Here is a 24,485-nt window from a genome sequence, read left to right on the forward strand (position 1 = left end):
TAGTTCTTTCAGGAAGTGAAGTCAAAGTGAAGTCCAGGAAACATAACCACCTGCCATGGGAATCTTGACTTCAGCTAAGAACAGAATGGAGCTTGCGGGAGATACCTGTTCCTGATTCATTTCTGCCAGCAATTTGTTGGCATGGTCTTTCTCATTCTTGTCTGCCACATTATTGTTAGCATTTAAAAATAGCTGTTAAAATGGGAGATAAGAATAATGGTTAACAGAAGTGTTAGTTAGCTCACCACAGCCAGTGTAATAAGTTCATATCTTCCCTTAACCTCGATATCTGTATATTCTGAATTTGGCAACTTTAAGTTGTATGGACTTCAGTTCCCAGAACTCCCCAGGCAGTGTGGCGATTGGGGAATTTGAGAGTTGAAGTCCATACATCAGATAAGTTGCCAGATTTGAAATGCAATGGCCTAGAATGCTTTGGGCAACAAACGTCATCATTCCCCAATCAGCATGTAATGAGAAAGAGGAGATGTAGTCTAATACATCTAGACCAGTGTTCCCAACCTTGGCAACTTGAAGATATTTGGACTTCAACTCCCAGAATTCCCCAGCCAGCAAATGCTGGCTGGGGAATTCTGGGAGTTGAAGTCCAGATATCTTCAAGTTGCCACGATTGGGAAACACTGATCTAGACAACCCAAAGTTGGAGAACAAATACCAGGGACATCTCTCCATGTCAAATTAATGGGATATGGAAGACACAGTTGCCAGGGGCAATGGGTTGCTGATTTAATGGCACTGTGCTATGAACTAAAAGCACAGCAAATCTGTTAACTCAGCCTGGCTGACTTTTTTTTTTTTAATCTTAAGGAAAGATTAGTTGCTACCTGAAAGAATGTTAGTGAGATTAGCTCAGCATTTTCTAAAAACAAGTAAAAGAAATCTTCATTGAAATAAAATCGTAAATTGATCCAGTACTTGATCACCAATGTTACCTGATCACCAATCTTTCCACATAGTGTGAGAGACAAATTAATAATCTCTTGATACAAGTCCCTTTTACCTCCCTGTGTTGGCCATTAGCATGTATTTCAATGTGATTCTGCAGCATTTGTCTGTAATTCGGTAAAGCAGCTGCACCTTTTCCTGGAATTGTGTAGCTGTCTTCTATGGCTATGGTACAGTGATGCCGAATCTTTGGCATGGGTGCAACAGGTAGCATGCGGAGCCATATCTGCTGGCACACAAGTTGTTGCCCTAGCTCAGCTCCAACATGCATGTGTGTGCCGGCTAGCTTATTTTTGCCTTACACAGAGGCTTTGGGAGGGTGTTTTTGGCTTCTAGAGAGCCTCCAGGGGATGGGGGAGGGCATTTCTATCCTCCCCCTGGCTCCAGGGAAGCCTTTGGAGCCTGGGTTGGGTGAAACAGGAGCCTACTAGATCCCCAGAACTTAGGGAACAAGCTGTTTCTGACCTCCAGAGCGCCTCTGGGGAGTGGGGGGAAGCTGTTTTCGCCCTCCCCAAGCATTGAATTATGGGTGTGGGCACTTGCACATGTGCAATAGCGTGCACACTCGCTCTTTTGGCACCCAAGGAAAAAAAGGTTTGCCATCACTGCTATAGTATGATTCCAGGAAATTATGCACTTCATTTAAGGAGCTGCCTATAGAGCAATGTGGGCGCCAAGGCAACTTAGCACTTTTTCCTCTTCAAATCTGAAATAATGCACAACCTTCGTTGCAAGATCTTTGCATGGTCTCCGTTATCCGCCAGTGCCTCTGCAGGTTTTCAGACAGGAAATCCTATTACATACTCTTCTTCTTTTCTCCATTATTAATACTCATGTCACCATTATCCATATTTTGGCCAACTAGATGACATCTAGATGAATTAAGCTTCAACCTATATAATTCCCGCTACAATTTGTGCAATTCTAAGATTGTCTCAATTCATACAGAGCTGCAGTTAAATAAAAAATATATATAAGGAAGGAATCCTTTGGGAGAAGACTTTATTATTTATGTTCTTCCCTGCCACCGATGCTATAAGGACAAGACATTCCTCTGAAAAACTATTAAAAACTACTGTATTTCTCAGAGTATGAGATGCACCTTCCCTCCCCCACAAAATAGGCTAAAAATTTGGGCCATATATTCCAGATGTAGCTTTTACTAAGCTTTTTTCCAGCCCTAAGCAGGTGCTAACGAGTGAAGTGATCTTCCATGCCTTGCTAGCTAAGTGATCTTCCCTTTGTCTGTTTCCACTGCTGTTCCTTCCGATAATCAACTGGGCTTCTGGGGTTTAGAAGCCTTTTTTCAGCCCTAACGAGAACCAGTGAAGTGATCTTCCATGCTTTGCTAGCTAAGCGATCTTCCCTTTGCCTGCTTTTCTCATCATTTCTCTCTGAAGAGAGAGAGAAGTGAAGTGTTTTAGAAACTGTTTTTTATCCTCAACCAGGTGCTCAAAACCAGCAAACTAATGTGCTGAAGCTGACCAGATTAAAGACTAGCCAGATTAATTCCTGGTAGGCAGATTATTTTTTCCCTATTTTCCTCCCCAAAAACGAAGGTGCATGTTATACGCCAGTGTGTTATACTCCGAAAAATATGGTAAGTCATCATAGAAGTAAGCTGGATCCACTCTTAGAATTAAATTTAATAATCAGATTTTCTCTTAGAACATAACCGAAATGGTTATGTTAAAACTGTAATCAAATGAATGTCCAAAAGATTAAGAATATATTTCTTGCAATCTTTTGTTTACCTTGCAATTCTGCAGCAGCCGAATAAGATGCTCAAAGCAGTTACTATTAAGGAAAATGGCTTGCAGAACAGGCCGATCTGCACAGTCCAACATAGCAGTGATTGCATCTTAAAAAGGGAAAAGAGAAAAACTTAAAATTAAGGAGGAAAGAATCATATCTTAACAGAAATATTTTTTGATTATTTAGCAGAAGTAGTATTGTGTTAAACTGGTCATAGGGAAGTTCAACTTCAAGCCTCCATCTGATTAGGGTTAACAAAAAGGGAGCTGCAAATAATCCCCCCCCCCCCCAGTTTTTGTATCAATCTGCTGACATCTCATAGTTCTACAGATTTTGTAGCCTAGAAATGACAGTTCTATACTTGACCTTGAAGTTATTCTGGATGATTCTGGCATGTCATTTTCTCTCATGTCAAATTACCTCACACACACGGTGACATCTCTATGTATGTCATAGAAATCTAAACAACAATATGAACGATAGAAGCTTGCATATCTCTCCTTTGAGATCTCTAGAAAGTCCGTCAGAATAAACAGCAGAATCAGACTAAATCTTATTAGGGACAGGTCCAGAACAAGTAGAAGGAAACTGTTAAGTATCTGGGATTTTTTGTTAATGCTCTAACAACAGATGCAATGCAATTTCTGGCCAATACAAATAGAAAAGAAGCCAGAAAGATGTAGCTGGAGGAGACATATTCTCCTGAACTTTCTTTACCCTGCAAATTGTGCCAAGGAAAAGAAAATAGCCATCAAGTGAATCTGTCTTCTCAATACCACTGTGCTTTTTAAGAAGTGCAAGAATATAATTAGTTGAAATCCTTAAACCAGCCTGTCAAATATTTCTGCCTAGAGAATAGGTGTTCTATTTGCCTCTTCTGAGTGAAATGGACAAAAAATGTGGAATACGTACTGGTATCTGATTACAATTTTTGCAATTTGGTTCTAGTAAGCCACTCTAGGGATATTTAATCAGCACTGAAATTATTTATATAGATAGAAATTGCACTCACTCCTCAGTTAGAGACATTAGCTGAAGCTCATAAAAGAGATACTTGCTGCATTGGCATGGAATGGTCAGTCAGCACTGTAGAACACACCCACACCACTTGGTTCCTCTCACTAGCAAGGTTCTCTTAACAACCAATTTGTCTAGTGTGTCATTTAAAACCCTGGATTAATATTCCCTAATAAGCTAGAAATCATAAACCAAGGACAAACCTTAGTTTATAATCCTAGCTTCTAATTCCAGTCCAGACAACACAATTAAAACAAGTTTCTACTTTAATTGTTTACTTAAAAAGAAAAAAGAGAGAATTGTGTGCAGAGATCTACATGCCCTTGCAGATGGCATTTATTTATTTATTTATTATTTGGATTTGTATGCCGCCCCTCTCCGAAGACTCGGGGCGGCTCACAACAAGTGAAAACAAATCATAAATAATCCAATTAATTAAAATATTTAAAGATTAAAAAAAAAACCATATACTAACAGACATACACACAAGCATACCATGTATAAATTAAACGTGCCCAGGGGGAGATGTTTAATTTCCCCATGCCTGACGGCAAAGGTGGGTTTTGAGGAGTTTACGGAAGGCAGGAAGAGTAGGGACAGTTCTGATCTCCGGGGGGAGTTGGTTCCAGAGAGCCGGTGCCGCCACAGAGAAGGCTCTTCCCCTGGGGCCCGCCAACCGACATTGTTTAGTTGACGGGACCCGGAGGAGGCCCACTCTGTGGGACCTAATCGGTCGCTGGGATTCGTGCGGCAGAAGGTGGTCTCGGAGATATTCTGGTCCGATGCCATGAAGGGCTTTAAAGGTGATAACCAACACTTTGAATTGTGACCGGAAACTGATTGGCAGCCAATGCAGACTGCGGAGTGATGGTGAAACATGGGCATACCTGGGTAAGCCCATGACTGCTCTCGCAGCTGCATTCTGCACGATCTGAAGTGCAGGCATGCCCCCCCTGAAATAGTTTACTGCACTGATTACTGAAGATCTGTCATTTCATTCCAGCCATGGTCAGCTGCTCAAGGTTGCTTGTGGCTCTGTGGGCTTCAAACAGATTCTTACCCTGACAGAATTTTATTTCAAAAGCTGTCCCACTGCAAAAGCCACACAAAGAAAATGCAATGGTCAGGGGGCCCATTTGCCACTGACATGTGGCTCCAGCATCTCACCCAGCCTGCCCTTCTCCTCGCCCAGAGGATCCTGTTACTCACTCAGCATTTGAATCTGCAGTGCAATGAACCTGCTCTCCCACTGACGTGACCTTCTTGAGTTGGGCAAAGCCTCATGATCCGAGTTCAGCAGCTTGAAATAGTTCTCCAGTATGGTGCTGGTTTCCACCTGCCGCTGATCCGAACTACTAGTGAGGAGAATGTGCACCACTTCCGTCAGGCACTTCAAGGTCAGCTCAGCCTTCCTGCTCACTTCTTCTGGGTCTCTGTTATCCCACATGTCACAATCTGCCAGGACACGCATCAAAACCTCCATGGTGGCAGGAGAGATGGCTTGAAGAGCATTTCTCTAAAGTTAATAATAAAACTTCTTCACTATCAAAATAATCGGGAACAATTTCTTTTTAAGAAGTACAAAGAGGCACATGAAAGGAGTTTGAAATTGCGTGACTTGGACAAAAACAGCAAGTTAATCCTGTGGTTGGCTACCAAAGTACTTTTTCCTTTGATAGTGGAAAGTAAGAACTTATCAAATATGTGTTTTGTGTTCCCCCCTCTAACCATGAAACGTGCTCACATTGCCTAGAATGTCGTACAATCAAAATTTGGTGATAATTGCCAAGCAGAATGTTTTGCTACTTGTGGGTAGGAAATGAAGCAAAAATTGCATAGTATGTTAACTGTTTAAAAAAAACACAATCACAAAAGAAAGAAAAAACTCACAAAAGATTTCTAAATTTATTAGATTTGTCATGAATTGTTTAATTGTATGCTGTGAGCCATCCCGAGTCTACAGAGGGGCGGCATACAAATCTAATAAATAAATAAATAAATAAATAAATAAATAAATAAATAAATAAATAAATAAATGAACGAACGAACGAACGAACGAACGAATGAATGAATAAATAAAATAAAATAAAATTCCATGTGCCTACTGAGACATGTGGTGGCATTGCTCACATGCTCTCTCCCTCTCCCTCCCTCTGCCCCTCCCTCTATCTCTCACACACATACTAAGGAGCGGAAGAAAGCTTTTCTCATGAGACATTTTGGAAATTCAGACAGTTAAAGAAAATAAAACACACATAGACTGCCTAACCAGCCCAATATAAAGTCACTTTCCCATATTACCATAGTTGGAATGCTTTCCATTATGATAAATATTGGCCAGAAGTGTTACAGATTCAATCTATTATTGTAGAAAAATTCCTAACATAAAATTGCACATATCTTTACACTACTTTGCTTTCAGTACATTATGCTCACCAATCTCAGGAAAAAGAACACAAGATATTGTTTCAACCCAACCATCTTTTAGGACAAGCTATTTATAACGCATTTTCATTAATTATACATATTTGCAGCTGGATGAAATCAGATTGCACAAGAAAAATGAAAAAGAGTCAGTTTCACTACTAGAAAATCTTAAGCAGCATTGCTTTAATTTTAAACTCAGTCCTGATGAGAAAAACGAGACTAAAAATATGATTTTAAAGCAAAACATCTTTGAATTCTAGTATGCATACAATATATCTACAATTTTTCTTACTTTTCTTAAAAATAGTTTCAGCTGCTTTGCCATAAATTCAGGCAGCAGGAAACAAAAGTGTGGTGTTTAAGTATTGTACATGTATGACAGACTGATTCTCTTTTATTATTTTAAGCAATTAGCACATGGGATTTCGACCACAGAGTTCAATCACAGCATTTTGTTCACCTTCATTGCTCAGTTCTGTCTCCAGTAGAAAGGATCTTTCTCAAGATATTAAAGGAGCATGAGTGCTTTTTACCTCTGAACTATGACCTGTTCCATAAAACAACAATTACACTCCACCTTGTCATAACTAGATTATTTCTACTCCAAATTCTTCACTCTTGGAAAGTGTTCATAAAGCCCAAGCCACAATGTCATGATGCAATAAAGATATAAGTCCCACATCCCAATGATTAAGAAAAGGATATGAACATCTTCTCACCTGCCCACCAGCCACAATAGCTCCAAAGAGATGTAACAGACAACATTTGATGCTCTCTTTGAGATGCTCACTTTCTTGAAAACACTCTGAAAGCAAAGAACAAATTCCTTGTATATGAACTTTCACCAAAAATCACTATCACAGAAGGAACTATACAGATTGCAGCTCTTCATCCTACGCTGCAGTCACAAATATAAGGGAATCCAATGCTCCCTAACTGGGCAAAGCAGGAACAACCAAAAAGCTAAGAGATAAGATTGAGCTTGACCATCTCATCCTGCAAAAGAGATTCTTGCTCATTCTACTGGCAGCTTATACAATTTTTTTTAAATCAAATACTGTAGTGGAATGTGCCTTGATTATACAAGTTAGGTTTTGAAAATAAGATTGTGTTAAGTATCAAAAGTAGTTTGACTAGCTAATATTCAGATTAAGCTTGTAAAATATTGGCCCACTTTTCTCAATGCTGAATGAAATATAAACATGAGCTGCAGTGAACTTCAGGTTTACTCTCTCACACAAGAAGTCACTTTTAACCATAGCTTAGTAAAATATAACTAAATCATGTTTATCAGCCCACCATTATAAATTAGAAATGACATTCTCCCCTAATTTTGGGAAAGCTAATGTTTTATGGCCAAACTGAATATTGACTCAAATTGCCCCTGAAAAAAATCATTACAGTATACTGTATTTTTTATTAAACTTTTTGCATAGTGACAGCACAAAAGATAAAACAAACATAGAACATAAAAGAGGGATTCTATACATCCCCTTTCTTTGTCAGAAGTTGTTTTCAGAGCTTTAAATCCTATATCAAATATATTGTATTTAAATTTAAACCTTACTTCATAGAAGGCAATTACAAATGACCTAAAGAATTTTTGCTTAGTAATAAACATTAACCTGAAAATTGTTGCCATAGCAATAGATTGACCCATAACTTAGCTGCTGCCAAAACTATCATAGATTATTTTTTTTAATTAGCATCCTGATAAATTCTCAGTAATGGCAGAAGCCTGCACTGTTAAAAAGTCACCATTTAGAGATGTAATCAAATGCAAAACAAGTTTTGAAACAAAAAGAGCATTCAAGAGCTTAACTATACAAGTTAAACAGCATGGGAAGATCCACATTAATGCTAAAAGGGATTTTAACTCATAAATAATTAAAAAAAATATTTTTGCCTTTTGTAAACTACATCCCAACTTCAATAGTGGCTACAGGTTTCTCCCCAAAAATTGTATGGGTCTTACATTTCAGACTTGATTTCAAAGGAAGAAATGTAGAATACTCAATGACTTTCAAAAAGTGCGGTTATTACTGTGCCAATAACTTGTGACAGTCATTTTTGCAATTTTCCACAATGTTTAAAGGATTTCTACTGAGTTTTAGATGATGAATCTTCTTCACACTTCGTAAAAAAACCACTGTTCTTGGTAGCACCTATTTCAGATCCAAGGTGTTTTAATTAAAAAAAGAGCAATTAAGCTAGTTGCAAATCTGTGACTCATGACAGATCCATTAAGAGGGAAAATAAGAAACGCGTGACTTTTATGATTCATATGCAGACTAGTTTCTGGGGCGCCTCATGTGAGGTCTCAAAAAAATGATAGCAATACAGAACACCGCCAGGAGTGAAGGAGGCTTAGGAAAGATACTTTCTACCACACACATCCAAGGACAATGCTGTAGCATTGAAAATGCACCTTTGTTATCCAGAATGCATCTAGGTCAGTGGTGAAATCCTAATTTTTTTACTAGCAGTTCTGTGGATGTGGTGTAGCTTAGTGGGCGTGGCATGGTGGGCATGGCAGAAGAAGGATACTGCAAAAAAGATATTGCAAAATGTCCATTCCCACCCCAACCTGGGGCCAGCCAGAGGTGGTATTTGCTGGTTCTCCTACTCAAAATTTCCACTACCGGTTCTACAAACTACTCAAAATTTCCACTACTGGTTCTCCAGAACCTGCTGAATTTCACCCTGACCTGGGTCAATAATAAATTGCTTAATTAGTTATCATCTTCAAATTACTGGTAGAAGAGAATACTTATAGTTCAGTTTGAACAGCAGGCTCTTTGATGCCCTCTGGACTAAACCAAGCTCAGAGAGCCCCTGTGATCCAGCACCTTCAAATGGAAAACTTTGGGACAAATCTTCTTTCTGAAAGATTCTCATTTTTTTAAAAAAATTGAATGGCAGGACATTATTTAGTTTTTGTGCATGATATGACTGTAAGTATGTTTTTTATATTGGGATTCCTTGCTTTTTATACTTTTTAAATGTACTATTGTTATTTTAGATTCTAATTATTAGATTTGTCATTATGTACTGTTTTTATCACTGTTGTGAGCCGCCCCGAGTCTACAGAGAGGGGCGGCATACAAATCTAATTAATAATAATAATAATAATAATAATAATAATAATAATAATAATAATTTATAATAAAGTACTCACGATAAAAGAAAGGGACAAATTCCACTGTGAGTAAAGCTGGTTTGTATTTTTGTCGACTTTTTTCAACCGTGCTCAGAATACGCCTACAATATATTGAGATAGATAAATCATAGTCATTTATAATAAAGCTTCAAAACACATTTTAGTTATACCAAAACATAGAAACATAGAAGATTGACGGCAGAAAAAGACCTCATGGTACATCTAGTCTGCCCTTATACTATTTTGTGTATTTTATCTTAGGATGGATATATGTTTATCCCAGGCATGTTTAAATTCAGTTACTGTGGATTTACCAACCATGTCTGCTGGAAGTTTGTTCCAAGGATCTACTACTCTTTCAGTAAAATAATATTTTCTCACGTTGCTTCTGATCTTTCCCCCAACTAACCTCAGATTGTGTCCCCTTGTTCTTGTGTTCACTTTCCTATTAAAAACACTTCCCTCCTGAACCCTTTAACATATTTGAATGTTTCGATCATGTCCCCCCTTTCCCTTCTGTCCTCCAGACTATACAGATTGAGTTCATTAATAGATTCATTAATAATACATTGATTCTGTGTAACATTTATTTCACATGACATTTTTGTCATGTGACATTTTGGGTTGTTTTTATTTCTGCATCAAGCCAAAAAACGTAAACTTTAAAGAAATGTGGCTTTAACAGTGCAACTTTTATAAATATATCTGATCTTATCCACCTAAAGATTTATATGATCGGAAGAGAAACCATTGTATTCACAAGAAGAATGGGCTTTACTGATCTTTCCATCTCCTAGATGTGATGGCTTCTTCTGGATTATAAAAATTATTAAACATGCGCCTATAACTGTGATAATACTCTATGAGTATGAGTACATATCAGTTTAAAAATCCCAGATCCAAAAGAAGTCTTGTCCTATAGCATCTTCAGGATGTGAGCAATCATCCAAGGACATTTTAAATTGATTTCTTTAATTTGACTTATACTCTGCCTTTGGCTGTGATTTTGTACTCCCTTCTGTCATTTTAAACATTTTTAAAGAAACCAGAATTAAAACATTAATTTATTGTTTAACATCCTGTCATATTCCAAAATGGGTAACCATCATTTTCTGGTCTGAATATCTGAGTGCAGTATCAGATAGAAATTTGAGTATTTTATGACATAATCTGTTCAAATTTAAAGAAAGATGAGGTCCATCTAATCGCCATAAATTGAATGTAGACTCTCATTCAGTCTGTCCTATGGTGGATGATACAGAACGGCCCTGATGCCTCTATCTGGCAAGCTTATACTATATTCCAGTAGCATATCACTACTGTATTCTGGTAGCATATCACAAGTGTAGACAATTTAACAGGCAGGATTACCTGAGGGCCCAATCCTCTTGTCTAAACAATGTACAGTGGTACCTCATCTTACGAACGCCTCTTCTAACAAACTTTTCACGATACGAACCCGGTGTTTAAGATTTTTTTGCCTCTTCTTCTGAACTATTTTCACCTTATGAACCCAAGCAGCTGCTGCTGGGATGAAGGGGTTTCTTTTTTTCCCCTTTTTTGAAGAAAGAAAAGGGAGGGGCTGCTTGGAGTAGGAAACATTTTGCAGAGAACAACGTGCTTGCAAAGGAACTGAAAGGGTGTCTTTTTAAGAAAGAAAAGGGAGGAGGGAGGGGCAGCTTGGGGGAGGAAAAATTTTGTAGAGAACAGCGTGCTTGCAAAGGAACTGAAACGGTGTCTTTTGAAGAAAGAAAAGGGAGGGGCGCCCCCCTTGCCTTTCTTCCTTCCCACTCACCCTTTAGCCTAGCCTTGCTTCTTCCACCCGCCCCCTTTAGCTGCTCCTCCCTGCCCTCTGTTCGCCTCCCTTCTAAAGTTTGGGATTTTCCTGAAGGATTTGCACGCATTATTTGCTTTTACATTTATTCCTATGGGAAACATTGTTTCATCTTACGAACTTTTCACCTTACGAACCTCCTCCTGGAACCAATTAAGTTCATATGATGAGGTACCACTGTATTTTCTATTTAGTGTTATGTTTTGTGGGATTATATATTTTGCATCTTTACTTTAAAGAGATTAAAATAACAACAAGAAGAGTGATAATATAACATTCTCACATACCCTGCAATTCTTTGCCTCCAATTCCTATATGGATCATAAAGACTTTCACAAAAAGCCAGCGCGTGTCGCACAAACTCTTCTATAGATGTTTGATCTGCCACTTCTTTCTCTTTTGTTTTAGTCTTTAGCTAAAGAAGTAACAAATAAGTTTTGCATAGTAGTGTAAGACACTTTAGAAGTAATTTACAAACTTTTTAACGGCTTGAATTAAAAATATGCTGTACTTCCTGTTTGCTACCTATTATAAATGTATCCACGTTACTGATTCAGCACACCTAGCTCAAAGAAACCACAAATTATATGTGAACCAACCCATGGCATATGCTCAGTATGAAAATATATAAGAATGAATCCTACTTGTTTTGCTTTTCTGTTTTTTAGATATAACACAATCAGACAAATGTTTTGATCCTAAGGGCCACATTAGTCATGATCTGGTGGACCACACACCAAAAGGAGGATAATGACACATTTAGGCTGCCCCCACCTCACTGAGTTCCCTGCCAGCCAGCCAGTCACTTGATTTCACAGACTGCTGAGATGCTGGTCACTGCAAAGGCTCATCTCAGTCTAGCAGTAAACTCCAAGAGCTCACCAATTAACTCACTGGCATATCAAAGCATAAGAACAACCTCTGTGGCAGGTTATTTTTTAAAAAGTCCTCACACACAAGGTGCTGTCCAAATAATCATTATTATTTGATTCATATTCCAAATTTTTCCCTGAAGCTCTAACAATAATTAATCTAACAAATCATAAATGAAATACACAAATTGCATAATTGAATGTCCTAATCACTACCTGACATCATGGCCCTCAACAAAAATAAAAAATAAAAAGCTGAAATAATGCTTTTTAAAATATATATATAGGGATCAGATCTGGTGGCCTAGAGGTTAATTCTCTGCCTTACAAGGCAGAGGCCCCAGGATCAAATCCCAGTAAGGGTATGGCTAGCTGATGAGGCCAGAACAAGGCCGAAATAGCGCTATCCTAGTCTCCCTTAATTTTAAATCTTCAGCAAAAATATGTGATATATATATTTTCCTCCTCCATACACCAAATAGTTACATCACCATAAATAAAGCATATAAAAAATCACCAAAAATACCCTCAATCAATACCCTAGCTTCAATCTAGATCAGTGGTTCTCAACTTGGGGGTCAAACGATCATTTCACAGGGGTCGCCTAAGACAATGGGAAAAGACAAATTTCCCATGGTATTAGAAACTAAAGCTTCTATTCTAGTGCCTTGGGAGTGGGACATATTTTTACAATCCGACCAATCAGGCGTTTACAGTAGGGGTGTCCCTCTGATCTTCCTGCCAATCAGTTTAAAGCTCTGTTGGGGGAATTGGTGCTACACTTATGGTTGGGAACTGTATTAAGGGGTTGCGGAACTGTATTAAGGGGTTGCGGCATTAAAAAGGTTGAGAACCACTGATCTAGATCATTACTATCCATATCTGTCAGTCTAAGCTTCCATTAGCTTTTCACTCAACCTTCCTTCCCCTTCCTCTTCTCCTCTCCTATCTCCTGTCTTTGACTTCCTCTCCCCCTTGCTTCTCCATCCTCTCCACCTTCTATCTCCTCCTACCTTTCTACTTCCTCTCCTTTCTTTACCCTTCCCTGAGTGAAATTTCTCTAATTCTAAGAGTCATTTATTGAAACAGACTAGCAGTTTCTTTCTGCAGTCTTATAGTCTTACCAAAGCTTTTATTATTGTGTTATTATTTCCAATCTGACATTAAAGTTTATCTTGGATGTATAACCTTTATCGGTGCTGTCTGAAATAAAGCTTTTTGGCTTAGTTTAGAATAGTAAACATACTTCTCCTCTCTCCCCTTTCCAAAATCCTAACCCTGAAGGTAGTGAAAAAGAAAAGCACAAAACTAGAATGAACGGGAAATATAGCAATGATTGTAGAAACACATATCCTGTCTATATATAAATATACATCATTGTTGACTTCAGTTTTAATATTTGGTTTCCAAGTGAACAGACTATTCTGAGAATCAACTTTAGCCTCAGTTTGCTCCCATTGCTTGACCTCTTTAGAGTTCTAATAAAGATTGTAGTTATCCTTCTGGCCATTGCATATTCACTTACCTGCTGAATGTAGAGAGTGGTCATTGTGATTACATGGTTAATATAGGAACAGGTCCCAATCTCTTCCACATTATCTAAATTTCTGAAACAGAATGAAATGTGTAAGAGGCCTGATGCAGAGGGATAGCCACAGAGATTTCCAAAATTATTCTTACACAAATATTTAAATATCCCAAAATGCTAAGTATGAGGTGCTACATGTTTTAAAATCCCACTTTTCTTTGCAATATAGATTCAAAATAATTCAGAATACTAAAGTAAATAGATCTGGACAATGATAATATGTAAACTTTGACTTGATATAGCAAATATATTAATATCAGAATGACCAGTTATATTTTCAAGTGCTGAAGCCACATATTATCCTAACTGTAATATGGTTACTTCTGGCTTAGAATGATATATCACCCTAGCTTGGAAAGCAAGTTATGGCTTAACATGAATTAATATGATGTGCTTCCAATTATGCCTTCTTCAACAATCCACAGATAAGTCAAATCATGACTGAACATGATTTTCAAAGTATTTATTTTGATTGGACACAGCCAGGCTCTCATCCATGTGGGCTGTTCACAATATATAGAAACAAAACAACAAATATACAAACCAGATAAAAGCATAGCAATTTTGATAATGTGAATTCAGGTACCATAGGTATAGCCAAAGTTGTAACTCCCAGACTAATTTGATGTTATACTTCCAAGAAACAGAGATATAGGGGAGGAAAGGGGGAGGGGAGTATACAGAAAGAGAGGAGATTGAGCAGGCACACTCAAAAATCGCTAAGTAAAAAATCAAAAGAACAGTAATGGAAATAGGATATATCAGGGTTCTCTTTCTTAACATAGAAACATAGAAACATAGAAGTCTGACGGCAGAAAAAGACCTCATGGTCTATCTAGTCTGCCCTTATACTATTTTCTGTATTTTATCTTAGGATGGATATATGTTTATCCCAGGCATGTTTAAATTCAGTTACTGTGGATTTATCTACCACATCTGCTGGAAGTTTGTTCCAAGGATCTACTACTCTTTCAGTAAAATAATATTTTCTCATGTTGCTTTTGATCTTTCCCCCAACTAACTTCAGATTGTGTCCCCTTGTTCTTGTGTTCACTTTCCTATTAAAAACACTTCCCTCCTGGACCTTATTTAACCCTTTAATATATTTAAATGTTTCGATCATGTCTACTATTTTGAAAAGTCAATTAAGTGAAAAAAGATACCGGCAAAGAATGATGAAGAACTTGACTAGGAGAAGTGTCAGTGCTTGTTGTGGCTCCTCCAACCCTTCTGATAATTTCTGGACGCAGTGCAGCAGCTGGAGCCTCAAAACTTGAAGAATGTTATCAGGAAGCAGAGATATTCCAGGGGGAATGTCATCCACTCTAAAATAAAGCCAGTAAATATTAGAGGCAAAAACCAACAGTCATTGACATAATTATTGTAGTTTTTGGACCTTCTTGACTACCACACTATTTTCTCCAGGTACAATCTTCCTGAATGACAAGGACTCTCGGGAGCTAGAAAAAAAAATGGGGTGCAGAATATGACCTTAGTGGCAACTTCCTCATCAAGCAACAGGAGGGAGGCTGGTTTTCACCTTTCTATGCTTTACAAGAAAAGCTAAAACCAAAGCTAAGCCAAAGTAGAGCATAGAACCCAAGCCCGACCTCATTCAGATTAAAGACTTGATTGACAATGGTATGTTTTTAAACTTTATATTCCAGGTTTGGAAACCCAATAAAAGAGAAAAGCAGAGAACTTGTACAACTTAGGAGGGCATAGAGAAGACATTTTTTGTCAGAATTCCAGTTTATTCCTCCATACCAGGTGCTTGATTTTTTTTAACCGTATTGTAGATACAGTATTTATTTTATCATTCCTTTGCAAAATGTTCCAGTTTCTCAAGCTAAACCACCTGTAATATTCTTAACAGAGGTATACAGAGTCCTCAGAGAGGGGTGGCATACAAATCTAATAACATAATAATAATAATAATAATAATAATAATAATAATAATAATACTTATGCACCAAGACAAATTCTTTGTGTGTCCAATCACATTTGGCCAATAAAGAATTCTATTCTATTCTATTCTATATAATAATGATAATAATACCCAAATTTAAGCACATTTGATGACTAGAAATACATTGAGGATTGCAGAAACGGAAAATAATTACAGGAATCCTTCCATTATTGCATAGATTTTCTATTATTCCTCTCAATATTTTCCTCCATGTTACGCCACACCTACATGATAACTCAGAGCAATTAGATTCCTCGTGATTAACTAACCTCTAAACAAAAAGCTTGCTGTGGATTACTGCATTTCTATGATGGTTTTACATGGAATCAGATTCCGAAACTGAGATAAATGTCTCTATTATTAGAGTCACCTTAATAGCTGGCACGCCTACTGTTTGACAGAGTAATTAGAAAAAAGAACTTGACATATTCTTATTTACTTCCCAACAGAAAAACTCTCCCCTGCAGTAAGGTAAACAGATTTGCACCAGATAGGAAGGTTTTTACCTTTTCAGATATAAATAAAACAACATGTCAAAGGAACTTTGGAACATACAAAGGAGGAGAGGAGATTAATCTTTCATGTTGAAGCAGCACAGCTGCCAAAAGACTGATTGTAATATTGAGTGCTTGGCTTTTCGTCAAAAGAGAAGCAAAGCACTATGAATGATTTTGGTCTATACATTCTTACAAGCCTGCACCTTCCCGGTGAATAACATTCTTCCTGTTATATAATACAGCCTTGTTTGTTAAGTTATCTTGAGAAAAAAATGGGCAAGAAAAAAAAATTAGGAGAATGTCTACAAGACAGGGTGTTCTTAAGACAATTGGCTTCATCCTATGCTTCTCAAATGTAATGGCCAAGAATAATCTCACAGAATCCTAGAACTACAAAGGAACCATTGGGCCACTCAGTCCTGCCTCTTCCTGGGACAGTCTCTCAACTCAAAATATTTTTGATGGGCAACTGTCTAGCCCCTACTTAAACTTGTCCACTGAACAGAAGTTCATTATCTCCTTTCATAACTAGTTCCCCTGTTGAATCACTGTTACTATTAGAAAGTTTCTTCAACTGGAATCTTCTGTAATTTAAGATTGTTCCACATCCTGCATTGCAGGATGAAAAAGAAAAAAAGAACAGGATCTTCTTCTCTGTTACATTCTTTCAGTTGCTTAACAACTGCTGTAATATCTTCCCAGTCATCTTTTGTCAAGGATCAACAGTTCCTACTGTACCTCCTTGTTCTTCCTTGCACCTACTTTGGTTTCTTTAAATATTGAAGTGTGGTATTATTAGATATTAGATGTTAGATATCAGATACCGTGACTTAAGGTGGAGATCTGGCCACTGAAGAATATAATGGAACCAGAGGTGGGCTGCTGCCAGTTAGGAGCATTTCGTGCAAAATGGTAGTTTCAACCACCGGCTGGGCCCACGCCCCCACAATCCGGTCCTATACCCTCTCTGGCTTGCTCACCTTGCCTACGCATCCCAGCTGATTTCTCTGCCTTGCCCGCTTTACTCACAGTGGCTGCCCGCGAAGGTGTGCTAGAAGCCACGCGCATGAAATCACTGTGTGTTTGAAGCTGCCTGCAAGTGTGGAAGAGGTGTGTGTGTGTGAGCGGAGCATGCAAGTGTGCACTGACATTTTCATTTGTGTACTAGGTAAACCAGTTGTTTTGGGAACTTTATTTCTATTGATGAAGCCTAAAATTTGCCCAATCCATTCACCCAGTTGACCCATTATCAATTTGTGGTCAACTATAATTTCTAGATCCTTCAGATCCTTTTAATATTTTGTTATGCTGATACCTAATAAAAACACCATTAGTTAAGAAATTACAAAAATGCTGTAAGCCGGCCCAAGTCCTTGGAGAGGGACGGCATATAAGAATGAATGAATGAAATGAATGAATGAACGAACGAACGAACAAACAAACAAACAATCAAACACACACACACACACACACACACACACACATACATAAAACGCAAGCTTAATCCAAAAGATATCAACCATACAAAAAACATCTAAATGGATTTTTAGGTCCTCACAATTACTATTGTTTTAAGAATATGTTAAAATTAGTATTGCAGTGCAACTGAAGAATTCTATGACCAGGAGACTGTAAGTAATGATCCACCAAATGCTCTGTTCAATCCAATCTCTAAAGTTGATTCAAAGAATGTACCCTCTTTTGGTTGTGCATCATGATAGGAGTTCCCTCAGCAAAATGTTACTAATCTTCATTCTACATTCAGTATCCTGTTTTCACTTGAGTCAAACAATGAAAATCCATCCATGATTATCAGGCTACGATTCTACACTCTGATATTCAGTGATGCAAACTGGTGATTTTATGGTCTCAGACACTCCCTGTGTAGCTAGACTACTTTTGTGTTGTATTTGAGGATATTCCAGATCACTCTACTGGGGAGCAAAATTCTGCCCAACAATTCCACGTCTTCACCAATACGTAAGCTCCACTACAGACCACAGGGACTGATCTTTGGACAAGCACACAAAGAATTTATTCTGCTAAGAGAATGCATTATCTTGGGCTAAGTAAGTACATTCAAAAAGGACCTTCCAAGGTCATTTCCTGGTTTAGAGCAAACAAGAATGTTTACTTGACTCTATAATTTAACAGCTCAAAGCCCATTTTTGAAAAATGTAAGCTAGGACAAGAAATACCAGTGTGGAACAAAGGAAGAATACCCTAATGTAAAATAAAGTTGATTAATACCACAACTTTGCCTTGGGGCCCTGCTGATTTTGATCATTTTGCCGACTGTTGACCTGTAAAGCATGAGATGAAACGGACTGGAACTTCTGTTTGTTAGGTTCCAAGTATACTTTAGAGGAGAATGACAGCTTAGGTCTTCAGGCTACGTGATGTTTGTGCATTTTGTGTGCATCAGGATCAACATACCTGAGGCCATAAGCTATCATTTGTATATTCAAATCTGGGGATAATATATTGATGCACATGTGCAACTCTTCCCCCTTCTCCAACTAAATTTGGCAACCAACAGAAAGCCTTGCTCTCTTGCAGGTCTTCTGCACAGAAAAAATCAGCAGCCAAGAGTTAAATTTTGGCAGCAGTGTTCCATTTACTCTGCTTTGCATTTTAGATTTGGATGTGTGCATGCGTGTCCATGCGAGGGAGGAGTCAAAATCTCCAAGATGGTGTGTTCATGGTCATGGTAGAAGCTCTACCCCCTTTGTACATCTATATACAATTCAATCATGATACTAATCTACCACCTTGCAGATCTAATCCACTTACATCATGGTGTGTTTATATGTGTATATGCGTGGAGGCACTTTTTGAGTTCTTCAAGAGAAATTAATATAAAATATGATTCAAAGAGATAACAGAGCTAAGATAAGAGTAGCTTGTATTTTCTAGAAAGTGTATTAAATGGTATGGGGAAAATTAAAGAAGCACAAAATGACGGGTCATTATATATGTTATACATTTTATCAAGATTTAAGAGTTGTGATTTGTGCTTTCATTACAGTATATTATTATTATTATTATTATTATTATTATTATTATTATTATTATTATTATTATTTATTAGATTTGTATGCCGCCCCTCTCCGTAGACTCAGGGCGTCTCACAACAACAAAACAGTACAAATCTAATGATTAAAAACAACTTCCCCAGGCCTATATTGTTTATGTATGGTATGTTGTGTGCATGTTTTTTAAATTATGAGTTTTTAGTTTTAAATATTAGATTTGTATTGTATATTGTTTTTCTATTATTGCTGTGAGCTGCCCCGAGTTTACGGAGAGGGGCGGCATACAAATTTAATAAATAAAATAAATAAATAAATAAATTTTAAACCCTTAACATAAAAAACAGTCATACATGTCATACAAACCATACATAAAATGGAAACGGCCCAGGGGAATCAATTTCCTCATGCCTGATGGCAGAGGTGGGTTTTAAGGAGTTTGCGAAAGGCAAGGAGGGTGGGGGCAATCCTGATCTCTGGAGGAGTTGATTCCAGAGGGTTGGGACCGCCACAGAGAAGGCTCTTCCCCTGAGTCCCGCCAGATGACATTGTTTCCAATATATGGACTTGGGGCGGCTCACAGCATGTCAATACACAATATATATACAAATTACAATATATATACAAATTACAATCGGATCCAATTAATGTAATTAATTAACTAAAAACTAAAAACATTATAAAACTAAGTATCACAATCATTCATTCAATGCAACCAAACATATTAAACATTCAATGGCCAGAGGATGGGGTCTAATGTTACTATGTTTGCATACTATATTTGATAAAAGTATTATCACAAATAGTTTTATATATCAGATCAAATAAGATCTATTTCAACATACCGAGTGGGCAGTTTTTCAAAGTCCACATCTAGAAACTGTTCATAGCTAGAAACAAAACTGTCCAACCAGAGCTTCAAGTAGTCTGGATCTTTCTGTGAAGAAAAAGAGACTCGTTTAATACAATGAATTTTTTTTTTAATCCCAGAAATATATGAACATGTTTTTGCAACTTGCTTGCTCTAGTACAATGATGGCGAATCTTTATTTGCTTGGGTGCCAAAAGAGTACATGCATGCGTAATAGTGCATATACGTGTGCCTGCACCCATAATGCAATGCCTTGCTCCACGCATATGCACACAATCCGCAGGGCTGCCCCTCCATGCATGAGCGCAGGCCTCACTGAAGCCTTTGGACTTCCGGTAAGCCCCTTGGGCCATTTGTCACTGTCCCCAGGCTTCAGGAAAGCCTCTGGAGCATATGGATGGTGAAAAATGGCTGAATGGGCCAACCAGAAGTTTGGAAACAAACTTCTAGTTGGCCCATTGGGTCGTTTTTCACCATCCACAGGTTCCAGAGGCTTTCCTGAAGCCTGGGGAGGATGAAAATGGCCTCCCACTCCGGTCAAAAATAATCTGGCCAGCACTGGAGCTGACATAGGGCAAAGCCTCGCATGCACTCAGATATGGCTCTGTGTGCCCATCTGTGGCACCCGTGCCATAGGTTCACCATCACGGCTCTAGTATATTCCTTTTGTACTTCTGACATAATTAATTTAGATGTTTCCCATCTAATCATCAATTCAGATAGTATATGTTCATGAACTCATGAATTCAACTCAGTTTAGATTAAACTTTACGTTTTATCCAACTGAATTGAAAAGAAGCTATTTACTGAACTGAAAAAAACCTGGTCAGTTTTTCTAGGTTTTTCAGGAAAAAAAGTCAGTCAGTTTTTCAGGTTCTCTGTAGAACTTGATTCAGTTCTACAGAGGAATTGTTGAGTCTGTCATCTGCACCTCTATATCTGTCTGGTTTGGCTCTGCAACCAAATATGACAGACACAGACTTCAACAGATAATTAGAACTGCAGAAAAAACAATTGCCTGCACTAGTCAAAAAAAGGGCTGAGAAAATATCTACACACGCCTCACATCCTGAACATAAAATTGTTTCAACTTCTGTCCTCAAAACAACACTAAAGGGCACTGCACAACACAACAATTAGACACAGGGACAGTTTTCCCCCCCTCATGCCATCACTCTGCTAAACAACTAATTCCCTCAACACTGCCAAACTATTTGCTAAGATTGTATTACTATTATTCTTCTCATCCTTCCTATTACCTATCTACTTCCACTTATGACCATAACCATGTTGCTTGTATTTTTAATATTTAATAATATTAAATATGTAATAATTAATAATATATAACAAGCTTTCTAACAGATAGGAAGCCTCAAGAGAAGCTAGGCAAAATCACATCACAACTAGACTCAAGAACGCCATCACTCTGCTAAACAAATAATTCCCTCGCCACTGTTAAAATATTAACTAAGGCTGCATTACTATTACTATTAGTCTTCTCATCGTTCCTATCACCCTTTTCCTCCCATTTATGACTGAACGACTGTAACTTGTTGCTTTTATCCTTACAATATTAATATTGTTTCCTGATTGCTTATTTGTATCCTATGGCAATCATTAAGTTTTGTACCTCATGATTCTTGACAAATGTATCTTTTCTTTTATGTACACTGAGAGCATATGCACCAAAGACAAATTCCTTGTGTGGCCCATTACGAATTCTATTCTATTTTATGATTTATGTTGTTCTGTTTGTTTCCAATATGATTTGATTATTAGTAACCTATGACTATCACTAAGTGTTGTATCTTATGATTATTAATGAATTTTTTTTTCTTTCATATGTACAGTGGTCCCTTGACTTTCGCGGGTCTGACTTTCGCGGAAAGGCTATACCACGGGTTTTTTAAAAATATTAATTAAAAAATACTCCACAGTTTTTTTGAACATTTGAATGTTTTTCCCATGGCTGCCCGATGTACAATAATGTGCGTTTTAACTCTCCTCTTCCCCCCACCAGGCCATCCTGCTTTAAATAAAAGCTCCGCTTCCACCCCAGCTTCCTGATCCCTCCCCTTTAATTCTTGGAGCGTTGGTACGCTCCACTTGAAGCCGAGCCTTACTGCCGCCTGCCACCGCCGCCTCTTCTTCCTCCACCCACCTAAGTCGTCTCCCTTAGTGGTAGCATCCGACCTCCCAGCTGACCGGCCTGGAATCCCAGCTTCAAGTCCTGGCCTGGATCCCTCTTGCCTAGAGCTTCTCCTTCCCCTGCCCTGACCCTGAGCACCAGTGCTACCGCCGCTGCCATGGGAGATGCCGGCACTGAGCACAGCAAAGCCCCCAGCTTGTCGCCCCGTTGCCCCTGCGGGTTCTGGGGGTAAGTAAGTAAAACCAGGAATGGAGGAGGGAGGGGAAGGAAGGAAGGAAGGGAGCATCTCTACTTCACGGAAATTTGACTTTCGCGGGGGGTCTTGGAATGTATCCCCCGCAAAAGTCAAGGGACCACTGTACACTGAGAACATATGCACCAAAGATAGATTCCTTGTGTGTCCAATCACATGTAACCAATAAAGAATTAAAATTTATTGTAAAAATCTAATGAATTCAACTTAATTTAAAATAAATTTTATGTTTTATCTGACTGAGTTGAAAAGGAGAAGGTATTTACTAAATTGAGAAAAACTGGTCCAACCAATCATGTGAACAAGACACAAAAAGTAAAGAGAAATGTGAAAGTATAAGTGGTAGGGTGTGTACATTAAAAAACACAGGTTTATACCTATCACTTAAAACAGTTTACAGAAAACTAATTGGAAAAATCTTGGATATAGGAAAGCTATAGCCAGTATCATACTGAGTGAGATGGATCAATGATTTGATTCACTGGTCTGCTTCATAAAACAAATCCACCATCAATGTGATCTAGCTTTATATGTTATACTGTACAAACTTAGCTTCTGCAGTCTGCACCGTCAGTGACTTGTGTGAAGGATGAACTGTAGTTTGCCTAATAAATTATGATCAAACATGGTAGAATCTAAATCAAATAAGTGTAAGTAACTACAGATTTCAGATATCCTTCAATATTGGATCATGCTTATCAAGGCACTACACAACTAGTTTATTAAAAAGTTACAGCACATTCCTGAGCCATTGGGTTTCTGCTCTACAAGAATTTTGTTTTTCTTATTATTGCAATTCATTGGGTAAGCAGTTCACAAAAATCAATATATAGATTTTGCAATTCCAACTAGCAATATCAGATATATTTTATAAAATTCAACCAAATTTGTCTTGTCTAGAGAGCTTCTGAGACTCACTTGCTATAAAATACTTCTTCTGCACTACCTTGGCACCAGCATCTAAACATGTTACAACATAAATTAGAGGGGGGAGGAATTCCTTAAACATGGTAACACAGTGGGGGGGTTTCCCGTTGGGGGATTTAGCTACTGGTAAAAAGTGGGCACACTTTCTGTATCCATGGAAATAATCTTTCCCAAAATCAGCCATTAAAGCTTTGTTCCAAGGCAAAAATATATCTTGAAAAATCAGACTAGGAGGGTGACTCATTTCCAGAATAAATAGGCATCCATCACTAGACTCTTGTGATATTTTTAAAACATTTCTGTCTTTCCCAGATGACAAATCAGTATATATCCCAACGTGGCAATAACAAACAGAAAGCTAGAAGTTGCTTACATGACAATGTCCCCTCACAAGAAAAGCCAATGATGCAAGTGATTAAGATGCTGTCTTGTTTTTGCTATATGTTTTCTTGGTTTTGACATCACAAGCCAAGTCCCCAAAGTTTGCAAATTTAAGATTTGTGGACTTCAGCTCCCAGAATTCCCAATTCAACTCCCAAGCTATGCTGGCTGGAGAATTCTGGAAGTTGAAGTCCACATGTCTTAAAGTTGTCAAGTTTGAAAACTTTTGATTTAAAGGGAACAGCTAAGAGGTTTGGTTGTTCTGTTTTTTATTATGTGGCTCCAAAGTTATTTATGTTGTTCCGGCCAAAAGGGAATTGAATTATTTTAACTTCATGGTAAGCAGTCAGGAGAAAGCCAGTTTGGGCTACTGATTAAGACATCAAGCTAGAATAGAAATAGCAATAGCAGTAGCACTTAGACTCGTATACTGCTTAATAGTGCTTTGCAACACTCTCTAAGCAGTTTACAAAGTCAGCATATTGCCCCAATATTGCCCCAATCTGGGTCCTCATTTTACCATCCTCAGAAGGATGGAAGCCTAAGTCAACCTAGAAATCAGGGACTGAGTTCTAGTTCCACCTTAGGTACAATGCCAGTGACCTTGGGTCAATCACTCTCTCTTAGCCCTAGAAAACAGATAATGGCAAACACTTTGTGAAAAAGCTTGCCAAGAAAACTGCAGGGACTTGTGTAAGCAGTTCCAGTAGCAAATTTTAATTGTTCTATTCTCTATTGAAAGGCAATGAATGAGTGCTGTTTTTTCAACAATCAATTTACTTCTAAT

At 38.0% G+C, this 24,485-nt stretch overlaps 1 protein-coding gene across 5 annotated transcripts in view; it reads right to left on the reverse strand.

Annotated features, from left to right (window-relative positions):
• NBEAL1 (neurobeachin like 1) overlaps nt 1-24,485 on the reverse strand; it is a 116,481-nt gene that overhangs the window by 72,740 nt on the left and 19,256 nt on the right. For 2 of the 5 annotated variants that reach the window (XM_070732025.1, XM_070732024.1), the window contains exons 2-10: nt 19,963-20,054; nt 14,783-14,944; nt 13,557-13,638; nt 11,447-11,574; nt 9,344-9,426; nt 6,885-6,970; nt 4,948-5,254; nt 2,721-2,827; nt 106-192 (exon numbers count right to left, since the gene is read on the reverse strand). In XM_070732025.1, the coding sequence (XP_070588126.1) occupies nt 106-192; nt 2,721-2,827; nt 4,948-5,254; nt 6,885-6,970; nt 9,344-9,426; nt 11,447-11,574; nt 13,557-13,638; nt 14,783-14,944; nt 19,963-20,054 (1,134 nt within the window). Of the gene's footprint in view, nt 1-50; nt 193-2,720; nt 2,828-4,947; nt 5,255-6,884; nt 6,971-9,343; nt 9,427-11,446; nt 11,575-13,556; nt 13,639-14,782; nt 14,945-19,962; nt 20,055-24,485 lie in introns of those variants that run through there. The other 3 variants (XM_070732028.1, XM_070732026.1, XM_070732027.1) reach the window with 2 other exon arrangements.

The sequence above is a fragment of the Erythrolamprus reginae genome, chromosome 1 (genome assembly GCF_031021105.1).
Source record: "Erythrolamprus reginae isolate rEryReg1 chromosome 1, rEryReg1.hap1, whole genome shotgun sequence".
NCBI lineage: Eukaryota > Metazoa > Chordata > Lepidosauria > Squamata > Dipsadidae > Erythrolamprus > Erythrolamprus reginae.